Genomic DNA, 17,054 nt, shown 5'->3' on the forward strand with positions numbered 1-17,054 from the left:
TACCAGAGGGTGGCGCATCTACCTTTTAAAACAAAGGGGGCAAAACATTCTTAATACTGGGAGAAAGTGAGGACTGCAGATGCTGGAGGTCGGAGCTGAAAATGTGTTGCTGGAAAAGTGCAGCAGGTCAGGCAGCATCCAAGGAGCAGGAGAATCGACGTTTCAGGCATGAGCCCTTCTTCAGGAATGAGGAAAGTGTGCCAAGCAGGCTAAGATAAAAGGTAGGGAGGAGGGACTTGGGGGAGGGGCGTTGGAAATGTGATAGGAATGCCCCTCCCCCAAGTCCCTCCTGCTTGGCACACTTTCCTCATTCCTGAAGAAGGGCTCATGTCCGAAACGTCAATTCTCCTGCTCCTTGGATGCTGCCTGACGTCCATTCTTAATACCGGGCCAACTTCAATTTTTTTTCCTGTTTGTCGACCTTTGACCCTGGGATAGTCATGAGGGGGAGGTGCTTAGCATAGAGGGATAGCCCTCATTACATCCATGACACTGACCAGGTGGCTCTGAGAGGGATAAGGAAAATCGGACATGCACTTTAGCACTTGTCAATAGGGCAGATCCACCTATGTTTGTTCCCCATTGCTGCAGAGATAAATACCCCTGTTTCACTTGGGATGTTTCCATTGCTCCCAAACAGTGGACAATGGGAGAACCTCTGCTGTGCCCACAAAGCATAGGAGATTGGTTAGCTCAGTTCACTGGGGTGATGTAGAGTAATATTAACAAATGGATTTAGTTGCCACACTGGCTGAGGTTATCATGAAGCACTCTCCTTCTCAACCTCTCTTCTTGCCTAAGATAAAGTGGCACTGACGTTAAACCACCAACAGTTATGTCTCTGTCTCTAATCAGAGAACAGTTCAATGATCCTGTAGGACGATGGTGACTATACTTTGCAGTTTGAAATCTCTTTATTTTTCCAACCTGGTCTCTTGCTCCATCCTGCCTTCAGCTAGAGTTTCCTTCACAAATCCCTCTCCCTCTCTACTTCGCCTTTCAGATCCCCCTTAACTTTTGACCAAGGTCAGTGGGTGGTGCTCTCAGTGCTGGATCAGCACGTGGCAGGTTCAAATCCCACTCCAGAGACCTCAAACATATTGTTGCTTCTGCCTGATTTCTTAGTGTTTGAACCAGATTTTTCTGATCTGGTTGAGCACTTCATATTCTCACATTGCTAAAAAACATTCCCATCTATTCATTCAATTCAAGGACCAAGGAGTGTAAGGTGGAGTGTAAAGTGCCATGAAATTTCGAAGTGGAAAAGTGGTTTTGCGTAAACCCTCGCCACAAAAATGAGCCTTGTTATTATTGATCCAATTCCCAATGTCCATGCTGCATTTGTTTCATAAGTCCCCTTTGCATTTTCTGTGACAATTAATATTGTACAGGACTCAAGTCTTGATGTAAAAAGAGACACATTGCTGAAGAGTTTTATTGTGCCGTCATGAGGACATGGGCAAGAATACCAAACGTCACATATCTCCCTTTGAGTGCAATGTTCTTGTGCCGCGCCTGAATGATTGCAAAATGAAAGGAGCTTAACAACATTTCTCTTTTATCAGCTAAAATAATTATGCTCCCCATCAGTCTAGCTCAGTGACTGAGAATACAGGGAGGTATACTGTATAACGGCCAAGTTTTATAAATAATTTACACTGGATCTTAAATGTCCAGGAACGTTTTGACCCAAATTCTCCATCTGATCTGGAGCACAGTGTAACATCTTCACCTGTCAGTTATGGTTCAGGAAGTAGCGCTCTTGCCTCTAAGTCAAGGAGGGCTGGGATGTCAAGTCCTTTGTCAGATATTTGAGCACAAACTTTAGGTGCTCCTGAAATGGAGCTGGGGGACTGCTGCACTGTCAGAGGTTGATGTTGGATGAGATGAAAAGCACTCACGTGGAACATTTATCAATTAACCAACATCACTGGCAATGATCACATTGCTGTGTATGGGAGCTTGTTGTGCACAAATTAGATGCTGCTTTTTTCCTATATTACAATGATGTTATGATCCAGTTAGGGATTGTTTACAATTCAAAATGAAATCACAATACCTATTAGAACTATACCACAGCTTTTAACTTTCACTTTTATACCAAAGATTTAATTTATGTATGTGTTATGCAACAGATTTACTTGCTAATTCCATGAAGCATTTTCTGAGCAGACATATCAATGTTAAAGGTGTCGCCATCCCCAATATGACACAGTCCTTTGGAGATTTTTTTTCTCAGCTCCAGCTCATCTCAGACATAAAACTTTCATTTACCTTCTTTGGTATGTGGAGGCCTCAATCTCTCTCTCTCTCTCTCTTTCTCTCTGTTTAATGGTTGAATACTTCCAAGTGAATTATTTACTTTCTTTTGCAATAAGACACAGAGATCCTTTGTAGAAACTCCCATTCTCTTCCAACAAGGAAAGCCTCTGACTACTATTTGCACATGCAAATCAAACCACAAGATTAAGCCTCATCCACATTCCATTCAGACAATGATTATTTTGTATCTACAGTGCAGATTTATCTATCACTTGGTTTTGTAATTTCACTAAATTGTAAGCTGCACAAGGCCTGACTGCAAATAGAAACTCTCCCAGCAAACACAGAAATGAATTCAAACTGAGATATATTATAAACTCCACCCAAGGTGACACAGGCAATCCTTAAACTGACCGTTGCATTAATTACTGGAAAAGCTCAGCAGGTCTGCCAGAACCTGTGGAGAGACATCAGAGTTAATGTTTTAGTCCAGTGACTCTTCCTCAGAACTTTTGTTTCTGATTTCAAGAACTCACAGTTGTTTTTTTTTTGTTTTATTTTGAAGTTAATTATACCTTATTTACAATTTTTTTGAGCTGATGAAGTAAATGGGTTACATCGTGCCTGGAATGAGGGCACATGGATCTCATTGACTATGACATCCTTAATTGGGGTTGTTAACCTGGGCCAGTTGAGGAGCCCTGGCTGACAGATATAAACAGGAGAGATGGGTAACGAACCAGGCCAGGTGTTAGAATTAGAGGTAGGTGAGCACTTTGGGGACAGTGACCACAATTCGGTGACTTTTACTTTAGTGATGGAGAGGGATAAGTGTGCACTGCAGGGTAAGAGTTATAGCTGGGGGCAGGGAAATTATGATGCGGTGAGGCATGACTTAGGATGCGTGGATTGGAAAAGTAGGCTTCAAGGCAAGGGCGTAATTGATATATGGAGCTTGTTCAAGGAGCAACTATTGAGTGTCCTTGATAAGTATGTACCTGTCAGGCAGGGAGGAAAGGGTCGTGTGAGGGAGCCGTGGTTTAATAAGGAATTGGAATCCCTTGTTAAATGGAAGAGGGCGGCCTATGTAAAGATGAGGCGTGAAGGTTCAATTGGGGCGATTGAAAGTTATAAGGTAGCCAGGAAGGACCTGAAGAGAGAGCTAAGAGCAGCAAGGAGGGGACATGAAAGGTCCTTAGTTGGTAGGATTAGGGAAAACCCAAAGGCTTTCTATAGGTATGTCAGGAATAAAAGAATGACTAGGGTAGGAATAGGTCCAGTGAAGGATAGTAGTGGGAAGTTGCGTGTGGAGTCTGAAGAGATTGGGGAGACACTGAATGAATACTTTTCATCAGTATTCACTCAGGAACAGGTCATTGTTGCCGATGTGAATACTGAGTCACAATTAAGTAGAATGGATGGCTTTGAGGTATGTAGGGAAGAGGTGTTGGAAATTCTGGGATAGGGTGAAAATAGATAAGTCCCCTCGGCCTGATGGCATTTATCCTAGGATTCTCTGGGAAGCAAGGGAGGAGATTGCAGAGCCATTGGCCTTGATTTTTATGTCCTCGTTGTCTACAGGAATAGTGCCAGAAGACTGGAGGCTAGCAAATGTGGTTCCCTTGTTCAAGAAGGGGAGTAGGGATAACCCTAGTAACTATAGGCCGGTGAGTCTCACTTCTGTTGTGGGCAAAGTCTTAGAGAGAATTGTAAGGGATAGGATTTATGAACATCTGGATAGGAATAATGTGATCAAGGACAGTCAGCATGGTTTTGTGAAGGGCAGGTCATGCCTCACAAACCTTATTGAATTCTTTGAGAAGGTGACTAAGGAGGTGGACGAGGGGAAAGCGGTAGATGTGGTGTATATGGATTTTAGTAAGGTGTTTGATAAGGTTCCCCATGGTAGGCTACTGCAAAAAATACGGAGGTATGGCATTGAGGGTGAGTTGGAGGTTTGGATTAGGAATTGGCTGACTTGAAGAAGACAGAGGGTAGTAGTTGATGGTAAAGGTTCATCTTGGAGTGCCGTCACTAGCGGTGTTCTGCAAGGATCTGTTTTGGGACCATTGCTGTTTGTCATTTTTATAAATGACCTGGAGGAGGGGTTAGAAGGTTGGGTGAGCAAGTTTGCGGATGATACAAAAGTCGGAGGAGTTGTTGACAGTGAGGAAGGATGTGGCAGGTTACAGCGGGATATGGATAAGCTGCAGAGCTGGGCAGAAAGGTGGCAAATGGAGTTCAATGTAGCTAAGTGTGAGGTGATTCACTTTGGTAAGAGTAACAAAAAGATGGGGTACTGGGCTAATGGTCGGATACTTGGTAGTGTGGATGAGCAGAGGGATCTTGGTGTCCATGTACACAGATCTTTAAAAGTTGCCACCCAGGTAAATAGTGCGGTGAAGAAGGCATATGGCGTACTGGCTTTTATTGGTAGAGGAATTGAGTTCCGGAGTCCTGAGGTCATGTTGCAGTTGTATAAGACTCTGGTGCGGCCGCATCTGGAGTATTGTGTGCAGTTTTGGTCGCCATACTATAGGAAGGATGTGGAGGCACTGGAACGGGTGCAGAGGAGGTTTACCAGGATGTTGCCTGGTATGGTAGGAAGATCGTATGAGGAAAGGCTGAGGCACTTGGGGCTGTTTTCATTGGAGAAAAGAAGGTTTAGGGGTGACTTGATAGAGGTGTACAAGATGATAAGGGGTTTAGATAGGGTTGACCGTGAGAACCTTTTTCCACGTATGGAGTCAGCTATTACAAGGGGGCATAGCTTTAAATTAAGGGGTGGTAGGTATAGTACAGATGTTAGGGGTAGGTTCTTTACTCAGCGAGTCGTGAGTTCATGGAATGCCCTGCCAGTAGCAGTGGTGGACTCTCCCTCTTTATGGGCATTTAAACGGGCATTGGATAGGCATATGGAGGATAGTGGGCTAGTGTAGGTTAGGTGGGCTTGGATCGGTGCAACATCGAGGGCCAAAGGGCCTGTACTGCGCTGTATTCTTCTATGTTCTATGTTCTATGTAGACAGAGAGACTCCTCACTCTAGGGACTGGCTCTGAGCTGGCTGGTCAGAGTTCATGGACCGTGAACATGTAAATAAAGGGTGACTTGGTGATGGAATACTGGCCTCTGTGCAGTTATTTCAGATTGTAACAGGATCTCACGGTTTACTGAATGCTTTTAAACTAATTTAACTCTAAGACTCAAACAAAAGAATCTCCCTGGACTGAGTGTAGACATCACATCTGTGTGTCTCCAGCTAAATCTTCTATTCTGAACTTCTGAACCTTAACTTAAATGTTATATTCCTGAAAATAAAAGGTATATAATAAAATATAAAGAACAGGGCCCCCTTTTCCTTCCACCAAGGATGGCTGGCAGTGCCTCAACATGTCATCTAACTGCTCCTTTGACAGTACAGTCCTCCCTTAGTTTTGCATTCAGAATATCATCTGAGATTTGGTGCTTAAGTCTCTAAAGTGGGACTGAGATCCATAACAACCCTTGACTCAGAGTTGAGTGTACCAGCTGCTGAGTCAATGTGAGAGAATGGTACATTTTGCACTGCACTGCAGCCCAGATTAAATCACCCTTTCAAGGTCAGCAGCATGCATGGACATTGAGGTCATGAAATGCACTACAGAAAGTTCTTTTTGTGGAAATTTAAATCACTGGAACAAATGATTGCGCTGTCAATCTGACTCCACCAAGTTGTGAAAAAGATGTGTTTCTTCTTTATAGATCTTCCCTCTGGTGACTACATCCAGGAGGACCGAGCCCGTTGTTCGTTCCTCTGTGAACTGGGCCAGAACTGCTGTGATGAAATGGCAAGCTGCAAGTGTGGCACCAACACTGGTCAATATGAGTGCATCTGCGAGAAAGGTTACTACGGCAAGGGACTACAGCATGAGTGCACAGGTAGGAGGCTCTGTGTCCTCATGACTCCTAATCTTTTCCATTGATTTGGGAAGCCAGGGCAGAATTTACGTGCTGTATGTAAAGCTTTTTAAATGGCATTAGGAATAATCACTTCAGCATATAAATAATGATTTGGAGATGCTGGTGTTGGACTGGGGTGTACAATGTTAAAGACCACACAACACCAGGTTATAGTCCAACAGGTTTCATTGGAAGCACACTAGATTTTAGAGCGCGCTCCTTCATCAGGTGGTAGCTAGTGTGCTTCCAATGAAACCTGTTGGACTATAACCCTGGAAAATTCCTTGGAAAATCAACTGAGGTTTAAATGTACACAGATCCGAAGTAATAAAAACTCAAGTCAATGAAGGGATTCACCAGGGCATGCAACAATTAATACTTGGATGTGAAGATTGGAGAAGAAAAAATGTAAAAGCAGTAAATCATAGGATTCGATCTTTTTACTATCTTGTTGAATACTGTGAAATTGTAATGGTCATGTTAAGTTGCACCAGTATCCAGTTCTCTGATGATCTTTTGATGTGAACTGGGAGAGCGTGAGGACTGCAGATGCTGGAGATCAGAGTCGAAGAGCTTATGCTCGAAATATCGACTCGCCTGCTCCTCAGATGCTGCCTGACCAGCTGTCCTTTCCCAGCACCATACTCTTCAACTTTTGATATGAACCGTTGAGTCTAATGAATCTCAACTAATCTTATGTAAATCTGATCGAGCGGCATATTTAAACAGTTTTTGCATTTCTTAGCAAATTACTACTAATGTGTTTCTCTGTCCCCAGGAGAACAACTCCAACCTATCCAATCATTCCTCATAGTGGAATTTTTCCAGTTCTAGCAACATCATCCTAAATCTTTGTTTCACCCTGTACAGTGCAGTCACATAGGTAAAAACAATGACTGCAGATGCTGGAAACCAGATTCTGGATTAGTGGTGCTGGAAGAGCACAGCAGTTCAGGCAGCATCCGAGGAGCAGTAAAATCCCGTTGCAGGTGTTTTTGAATCTGTAGTCTGTACTGTTTGTCCTGTTCAGGTCCAAACTCTGCTGGTTTAAAGGTGGTCCAGAGTCCGTGTGGGATGATTTGGTTACGGAGGCAGGCACTGAGGAAGCAAATGTGGCTGTGGTAGCGAGTTTGTTTCAGGACATGGTTGAAGAGCTTCGGGGCAGAGGAAATGACCTGGGAGTTGCAGTGGGAGAGGGACTCCCTGAGATTCTTGTAGAGAGAGGAGGAAAACTTCTTCAAGGCAGGCATCCTTGCAAGAGGATTCGCAGTAGGGTTAAAATCAACGAGGTAAAAACAATGACTGCAGATGCTGGAAACCAGATTCTGGATTAGTGGTGCTGGAAGAGCACAGCAGTTCAGGCAGCATCCAAGGAGCAGTAAATGTTGCCTGAACTGCTGTGCTCATCCAGCACCACTAATCCAGTGCAGTCACATGTTCCATAACGAGGTGACCAGAACTACACAGTAATCAAGCCGTAACCTAACTAACGATATATACATTTCTGGCATAGCCTCCTGATCTTGAATTCTGTAACTCAGTTAATGAAGCAAGGAATCCATGTGTCTTTTAGACAACTTATTGACCTATCCTGCTCTCTTCAGGGATCAATGAACATTTATTCCAAGGCACCTCATTTATTCTATGCCTCTCAACATTCTCCCACCCATCACCAATTCCTTTGCCTTATTTGATCTTAAAAAATACATCATCTCACACTTTTCCAAGTTGCCAGCTGATTTCTTTTGTTTAGTGTTGAATTTAGAAATTAGAGTAATTATGGGGCTGTGTAGAAAACTGCAAACTTTAAAAGCTGGATTAGGGATGGGGAGCTTTTTGCCTGGGCTTGATAGGTAGATTTCAATGCAGTTTTGAACCATAACACTTTTTATTATTTATTCATGGGCTGTGCACATTGACGGAATGAACATTTAGTGCCTTTCGCTAATTAACATTGAGAAGGTAATGGTTAGCATCTTCTTGAACATAATGGAGCGACTTGTTAGACCATTTCAGAAGGCAGTTGGGAGCCAATCCATGCTGACTATTCTTGATTGATCCACATATTTCATAAATAACAGTTTATTGAGTCTCTCGGAATTGATTCCAATATAGACTGACCGGCCTGCAATTACTTGCTTTGTCCCTCACTTCCTTCCAAAAATAAAACATTCGTAGCCCTCCAATTCACAGGCACCATACCTGTATGCAATGAGGATCGGAAAATTGTGGTCAGTCCTTTTGCTATTCCCTTGCTGGTTTCTTCTTTCATCTAGACCTGAGAATTTACGCACTTTCTATGATGCTAATCCCACTAATGCTTCTCTGTACCTTTATGGAACACATCCAGTGCTTCACTTTCCTCTCTCAACTGCAATGCCTGCATTCCCCCTCACCTTCCCCCCCCACCCCACCCCCCACCCTTTGTGAATACTTACACCAAGTCTTCATTAACAACCATATTTTCATTCTCTACACATTTGGTCTTTTATGCACCATAGTTACCCTAAAAGTACTGATAAATCGTTTTTTTGGATCCACCTTGATTTAACTTGCCAATGTTCTTTTGTGTCCTCTTTTTGCTTTCCTAATTTTTTTTTGATTTCGTCCTCTACTTTCTTTACCCGTCTCAACATTCTGTTGTGTTGAGTTTTTGATGTGATTTGTCTTTTCCTGTTTTATCTTACTCTGTAAGCTCCTTGACGTCCAGGACGCTCTAGTCTAACGATCTCATTCTTTATCTTGGGTGAGCGTGTTTATTCTGAACCCTTTGAATCTCTCCTTTGATACCTCCCACTGCTCTGATACTGATTTACCTTCAGTCGCTGGTCCCAACCCATTTCTGCCAAATTACTCCTCAGCTTCATAAAATTGGCTTTTTTCCTAACTTAGAGCTTTAAGCCATGTTTGTGTAATCACATTTCTGTTTGTACCCATATCTTGTCCACTTTATTTGCTACTCATTGAAGTAGATGCCCTTGAGCACTGCAAAATACTTTCTCTATGCTTTGTTTCCTTTGCCTTCCTGACTCATTCAGTAATTTTCTGCCTTCCATTTTAATTTTTGCTTTTGTCCCATCAAGTCGACACATGGGTCCTCTGCCCAACTTATTGAAGCTCTCCCTGCTGCGCTGCAAGGAACTCAGAGAGTCGTAGAATCATAGATACGTACAGCATGGAAACAGACCCTTTGGTCCAATTTGTCCATGCTGACCAGATATCCTAACCTAATCCAGTCCCATTTTCCAGCATTTGGCCCATATCCCTCTCAACCCTCCCTATTCATATACCCATGCAGATGCCTTTTAAATGCTGTAATTGTACCAGCTTCCACCACTTCCTCTGGCAGCTCATTCCACCCCTGTTCAGATACAATCCATCCAACCTGTACAGGTCCCATCTTCCCCAGAGCTGGCCTCAATTTACCCAGGGACTAAAGCCCTCACTTGCTGCACCAATGTCCCAGTCATACGTTCGTCTGCCTTGTCCAGCTATTCCTACACTCACGTGCACACTGGACTGGATGACTAATTTTGAAATCCTGCTTATTAATTTTCGACCCAGCGCTGTAAATTCTGATTGCAAGGCCTCATCCCTCTTCTATCCGTGTTGTTTGCTCCAATGAGGAGCTGCCTCCACTGCAGCTGCTCAGTAGCATCCTTGACCTGGCATCACACTATCCCCGAGACAAGTCTGAGGCCACAGAAACATCTATCTGCTCCACTAACTGTCAAAGCACCTGTACTATGGCCCTTGCAGTCTTTCTTTTAACTTCCTGCTCTGTTGTGTATCCCATGATAACATTGACTTCACACTGGTTGCATTCCTCAGAGAAACCATCATCTCATCAGCTTATTGTTTGGTGAATAGACTGCACCTAGATGGCACTTGTATTACCTGACTGTCCCTTTTTAACTGCCTAGTGGTCACCCATTCCCTCTGCCCCTGCAAAAGCCTAAATTGCAGTCACCACATCTATAACTGGGTTTCCTCTGTAGCCCTCAGTCTTAATGACAGATTGAAGTCATGGCAGATGCTGGTGAAATTCTGAAACTTGGAGCTCAAGCTGCTGTATCTGATGGCACTTCCTGCACAAATTGTTATTCAAGACACATGAAGCATTTTGGAGTTTCCAAATTGCATACAACAAGCATTCTTGAGGTTGAACCACCCCAACATTCCTTTATTTATTCATTAACCTTGCTATGGCTAAAAGAAACAATACTTATTCTTTGTACTGATACACACTACTAAATATATAACAGTAAAAGTAAAGCCACCATAGTCCTACCAGACCATACAACTGCTCTCATTAGAGAGAGAGAGAGATGGCTGCTGGTTGTTAAACCTGAGGATCATCTCACTACAGCTGAGGAGGGAGGTTGAGAAAGAGAGTCCTTCATGGTAACCTCAGCCAATAAGGGAATTGAACGCACGCTGTTGACATCACTCTGCATTGTAAACCAGCCTTTCAGCAACTGAGCAAATCACTTTGGTGTAGTCTCCTGACCATGTACCTCTTACTGACTGCATGGTTTTACAAGGCTATTTAACTCACTTGAAGATTATTTCCTCATTTCCCCTGTCCCACCTTATCCCAAATCCAACCTTCCAACTCAGCATCGCCCTCTAGAACTGTCCTACCTGTCCATCTTGGTTCCCACCTATCTGCTCCACCCTCCTCTCCAACCAATCAGCTTCACCCCACCTTCATCTACCCGACACATTCCCAGCTACCTTCCCCCTAGCCCCATCCCCCTCCCAATTATCTCTCAGCCCCCTTAGGCCACCCCCTCATTCCTGATTAAGAGCTTATGCTTGAAATGTCCGCACTCCTGCTTCTTGGATGCTGCCTGACCAGCTGTGCTTTTCCAAAACCACACTCTTTGAGTTCCACATCAGAGTCTTAGAGTCATAGCACAGAAGCAGACCCTTCGGTCCAACTTGTCCATGCCAACCAGATATCCCATTCCAATCTAGTCCCACCTGCCAGCACCCAGCCCATATCCCTCCAAACCCTTCCTATTCATATACCCATCCAAATGCCTTTTAAAAGTTGCAATTATACTAGCCTCCACCACTTCCTCTGGCAGCTCATTCCATACATGTATCACCCTCTGCATGAAAACGTGCCCCTTAGGTCTCTTTTATATCTTTCCCCTCTCACCCTAAACCTATGCCCTCTAGTTCTGGACTCCCTGACCCCAGGGAAAAGACTTTGTCTATTTATCCTATCCATACCCCTCATGATTTTGTAACCCTCTATAAGGTCACCCCTCAACCTCCGACGTTCCAGGGAAAACAGCCCCAGCCTGTTCAGCCTCTCCCTATAGCTCAAACCCTCCAACCCTGACAACATCCTTGTAAATCTTTTCTGAACCCTTTCAAGTTTCACAACATCTTTCCGATAGAAAGGAGACCAGAACTGCATGCAATATTCGAACAGTGGCCTAACGAATGTCCTGTACAGCCCCAACATGACCTCCCACTTCCTGTACCCAGTACTCTGACCAATAAAGGAAAGCATACCAAATGCCTTCTTCACTATCCTATCTACCTGCAACTGCACTTTCAAGGAGCTATGAACCTGCACTCCAAGGTCTCTTTGTTCAGCAACACTCCCTAGAACCTTACCATTAAGTATATAAGTCCTGCTAAGATTTGCTTTCCCAAAATGCAGCAACTTGCATTTATCTGAATTAAACTCCATCTGCCACTTCTCAGCCCATTGGCCCATCTGATCAAGATCCTGTTGTAATCTGAGGTAACGTTCTTCACTGTCCACTACACCTCCAATTTTGGGGTCATCCGCAAACTTACCGACTATACCTCTTATGCTCACATCCAAATCATTTATATAAATGATGAAAAGTAGTGGACCCAGCACTGATCCCTGTGGCACTCCACTGGTCACAGGCCTCCAGTCTGAAAAATAACCCTGCACCACCACCCTCTGTCTTCTACCTTTCAGCCTGTTCTGTATCTAAATGGCTAGTTCTCCCTGTATTCTGTGAGATCTAACATTGCTCACCAGTGTCCCATGGGAAACCCTTGTCGAATGCCTCACTGAAGTCCATATAGATCACATCTATCATTCTACTCTCATCAATCCTCTTTGTTACTTCTTCAAAAACTCAATCAAGTTTGTGAGACATGATTTCCCATGCACAAAGCCATGTTGACTATTCCTAATCAGTCCTTGCCTTTCCAAATACATGTAAATCCTGTCCCTCAGGATTCCATCCAACAACTTGCCCTCCACTGACATCAGGCTCACTGCTCTATAGTTCCCTGACTTGTCCTTATCACCCTGGTTAAACAGTGGCACCACGTTAGCCAACCTCCAGTCTTCCGGCACCTCACCTGTGACTATCGATGATACAAATATGTCAGTAAGAGGTCCAGTAATCACTTCCCTAGCTTCACATAGAGTTCTAGGGTACACCTGATCAGGTCCTGACGATTTATCCACTTTTACGTGTTTCAAGGCATCCAGCACTTCCTCCTCTGTAATATGGACATTTTTCAAAATGTCACCATCTATTTCCCTAAATTCTATATCTTCCATATCCTTTTCCACAGTAAATACTGATGCAAAATACTCTTAATATCTCCCCCATTTTTTGCGGCTCTGCACAAATGCCACCTTGCTGATCTTTGAGGGGCCCAAATGCCTCTTTAGCTAAACTCTTAACACTATGGCAGTCCCAGTCTATGTTTGGAATGTTAAATTCCCCCACCATAACCACCCTATTATTCTTACAGATAACAGAGATTTCCTTACAAATTTATTTCTCAATTTCCCTCTGACTATTAGGGACTCTATAATACAATCCCAATAAGGTGATCATCCCTTTCCTATTTCTCAATTCCAGCCAAATAACTTCCCTGGATGTATTTCCAGGAATATCCTCCCTCAGTACAGCTGATATCCCTTATCAAGAACACCACTCCCCCTCCTCTCTTGCCTCCCTTTCTATCTTTCCTGTAGCATTTGTATCCTAGAAGATTAGCTGCTAGTCCTGTCAATCCCTGAGCCATGTTTATGTAATTGCTATGAAATCCCAGTCCCATGTTTCTAACCATGCACACACACAGATGCAGACACACACAGACACACAGACACAAACACAGACACACACCCTGACACACACACGCACACATACAGACATACACACACACAAGGACACACACGTACACAAGGACACACACACCGACACACCTCGTTCATATCTACATGTAAACTCAAAAATTACTGATTACATCTTGCCACATAAATCAACTTCCAAATTCCACACTTTGCCTCACTTCTGACTACAAGCTTCTTACTGAGCATACAATTTGAAAAGGAGTTTGGCCAGGACTAATCCATCAACAAGCATTAAAAAAAATGGTCTGGTCACTGTCATATTACTGATTGAGCAAGCTCATTGTACATTAATTGGCTGCCAAGTTTCCTACACTATAATAATGACTGCAATTCAAAAAATGACTCAGTGGCTGTAAAGCACTTGAAGACATCCTATGGTTGTGAAAAGTGCTACGTCACTTCTGATTGATACATATTAAAGAGGGAATATTTTCTGTACGTGTGCAGTAAATAGAATCAGTTATTGAGGAGATTAAAGCCTGGTTTATTTATTGTATATAGACTTCAGACAGTTACCCAAATACTGTGCTGTCTGTTCAGAGAAGACAGATGCTAAACATGGTCAAATAAATTGAAATCTTGAAAGAGTTTTTTGTAATTCAATGTCTCCAGATGTGATCAAGATCTGAACAATTCACCAGGCAATTCATTTGAATTTGGCTGCTGCTATGGATAGGTGATTCATTAAGAATGATAGCAAAACATTATTATTGGCATATTTAAGTTATAATTTGAAACTTCAACTTTACACTTTGATTATTAATGAGATAACAATGCTTTATGTAAAACTGGGAGCACAGTTTGAACCCCAGTGATTTTTAAGGGCATTTCAATTATTTGTGGGGAGCAAATGATACTGTGGAGATGTCATGATGTAAACCAGGCATTTCTCTGTTTGCTTGGTTTGGTCTGGCTCTTTTCAAAATATAAATTTCTCCAATCCCTAAATAGCAAAAATAAAACCCATGAACAAAACAGTCACTGTGAAAACATTTCGCTGACTCAGCGACTGGTAAGGTGGAATGTGACTTGTGGCAAATATATGTTGGGTTTTCAAACAACTGTCATGATGATGGTGTGGCCACCCTGGGCTATATGGAAACTGGAGGAAAATCAAGAATTCCTAATGAATCTGTTTCAAAATTATTCTCAACCTAGTGCCCGCTAGTCCTTCTGAAAAGGCCTGTCATACCGTAAAGATTCATTGCAATTGGAACAACTCAGAGTTCTATTCCCATTTCATCCGTGGAAGTACATTCATTGCCAGTGGCTTTGCTGTCTCTGGCTCCTTTCGACTCAAGATTTTTTTTTCCTTGTTTAACATGACAGAAACTCCATTCGTTCCAGACTTTCTGATGGATGCCTGACCTCTAGACACCTGTATTGCCCAACCCACTGCACGCACTCTTATTGACCCCATCCCCTCACTTCCAACAGCAAGGTGGGTCAGTGTTCCAACTCAGCTCTGGATATTGCTTTTGTCCTTATATGACCTAATGGAATCTGAGCACCACAATGACCACTTCCAGCATCTAACTCTGTCCTGCCCCATTTTTAAACCTGCATGCTATTCCAGTAGTCTAATCAGGCAGGAATCTGGAAGATCGACACCAACTGTATTATAGTTACAGAGGAAAGTTTTGCATCTCATCGATCTGCAGAGTTCAACTTAAGATGTGGTTTGAGGTCACATCTTGAATTGGCTCCATTCACCTCAAGTAGCTTTGATTCAGAAACATAAACATCCACCAGCAGTGAACATCCAGATTAGGATTGCGAAGAGTGACGATGTGAATATCTTAACAGTTAATGGACCCTGTTGGTGCCTTTAAAATGAGGTGAATTCTCTGTGAATCAATAATGATTGGGCATTGACCATTCCACAGTTTCCTGTTGGTCTGTGCAATATATGTTTCACTAATCCACTGACTTGGACTGTCACTGCTACAAACTGACATTGTAGTATTTAACTGGAATCCAGCACTCAATGAAAGATCTGGCAGCGTCTTCTTTTAGGGATAACGCTTGGAAGCTATAAATCTTTAGGTACGTATCACTCAATCATTTTTGACATGCAAGCATTTCTGCTGTTTATTGTTTTCAGCTGTCTTGTCCATTTGCCACTTCCATCCTGCAGTAGTGGACAGACTCAAGGGGTTGTGTGGCCTTGTCCTGTTCTGATGAATCAAAAGCCTGCAGGCTCACTGAAGCCAGCCAGTTCTCAGGGCAGACTTCAAAAATAAACATGACTTTTAAAAGGATTGCATTTCTGTGAATTTTGGCGATACCCAGAAACATGCAACTTAAGACTAAAGTATGTATATTAGAAGACCTTCAATCTGACAGATGAATGACACTAACTTCCACCTTTAATCTTCTCAAACATTCCAGGGCACCTGTCCAGGAACCAGGTTATCAGAAAATAGTTTTACTCTAAGCCACTGAAGAATACCAAAAATTTGTTCAAATGAGATTTTCAGGAGTGCATGACTGTACAGGAAAGATCACGTAGAGAGGAGACCAGGATTAGGGAATGGAATTCCAGAGCTTGGAGGCCAGGCAGCTGAAGGGCTGGCCTGGCAGGAAGGATACAATAAAAATGGGGGATACTCTAAAGGTTAGAACTTGATGCACAGATCCCAGAAGGCTGTGGGGCTGCCCAGAAACTGGGCAGAAAAGGATGAGCAGTGAGGCCCTGGAGAGATTTGAAAGGAAGGATGAGAATTTAATAATTGCTGCTTTGCCAGAAAAGGAGCCATTATATCTCATCTGCTCATGATTTATGAGTTTGGAAACAGGATTTCAAACATCAGTCTTCACTTAACTAGAATGCATCCTTACAATATTCATGTAATAGGGAAAACGCTTGAATTTATTTTTGAGTTTGCAGCAGGACACTGAGAAAATCTCTGTGCAGTTAAAGTTAAAAATCACACAACACCAGGTTATAGACCAACAGGTTTATTTGGAAGCACTAGCTTTCAGAGCACTGCTCCTTCATCAGGTGATTGTACAGGTTAAGATCATGCTCACAGAATTTATAGCCAAAGGAGTCCAGTGTCATGGATATGTGATACAGTAAACAATCTTAGATTAAAAGTGTTATTTTTTGTAATGGGATATGCTGGTTTCTGTTCTTTGATATTTAAATCCTTGAACTACTTTTAAATTACATTAAATTACAGTGTGAAGTCTGTCTGTGTCTCAACGCTATGTCAGACTGACAAACTCTGTACATAGTTTTACAGAGTTTTACAGGGATTCATGCAGTTTTTGAGCAAAGTAAAATTTAATTCTGCAAAAACAAATTCACTCCATAAGATTATATGTGTGCACATATAGGAGCGATAGATTGAGTGTGCATGTAGATATGTGCGTGTGAGTGTGAGTGTGAGTATGAGTGCAAGTGATAGGGTGCGTGTGTTTATATGTTTGTGAGTGTGCTGGGGTAAGTGTGAAAAGATGCCTAATACTCTCTCAAACCCTTGCATAACACCATTACATGTACACGGCAAGTACTCATGTGACTCAGCCAATATGGCCTGTCTCATGTGCTGCAGGCAAGGATGCCCTGAGGCATGGTACATTGGCGAGACCAAGCAGATGCTACAACAACGGATGAATGAATACCGCACAACAATCACAAGGCAGGAGTGTTCCCTCCCAGTCGGAGAACATTTCAGTGGCCTGGGACATTCGACCT

General features: G+C 42.9%; 1 protein-coding gene across 7 annotated transcripts in view; it reads left to right on the forward strand.

Annotated features, from left to right (window-relative positions):
- The window catches only part of svep1 (sushi, von Willebrand factor type A, EGF and pentraxin domain containing 1), a 239,394-nt gene that overhangs the window by 37,627 nt on the left and 184,713 nt on the right, over positions 1-17,054 (forward strand). For all 7 annotated transcript variants that reach the window (XM_072588116.1, XM_072588121.1, XM_072588115.1 and 4 more), the window contains one exon: positions 6,004-6,180. In XM_072588116.1, the coding sequence (XP_072444217.1) occupies positions 6,004-6,180 (177 nt within the window). The remainder of the gene's footprint in view (positions 1-6,003; positions 6,181-17,054) is intronic.

This window comes from Chiloscyllium punctatum, chromosome 2 (genome assembly GCF_047496795.1).
Source record: "Chiloscyllium punctatum isolate Juve2018m chromosome 2, sChiPun1.3, whole genome shotgun sequence".
Lineage (NCBI taxonomy): Eukaryota > Metazoa > Chordata > Chondrichthyes > Orectolobiformes > Hemiscylliidae > Chiloscyllium > Chiloscyllium punctatum.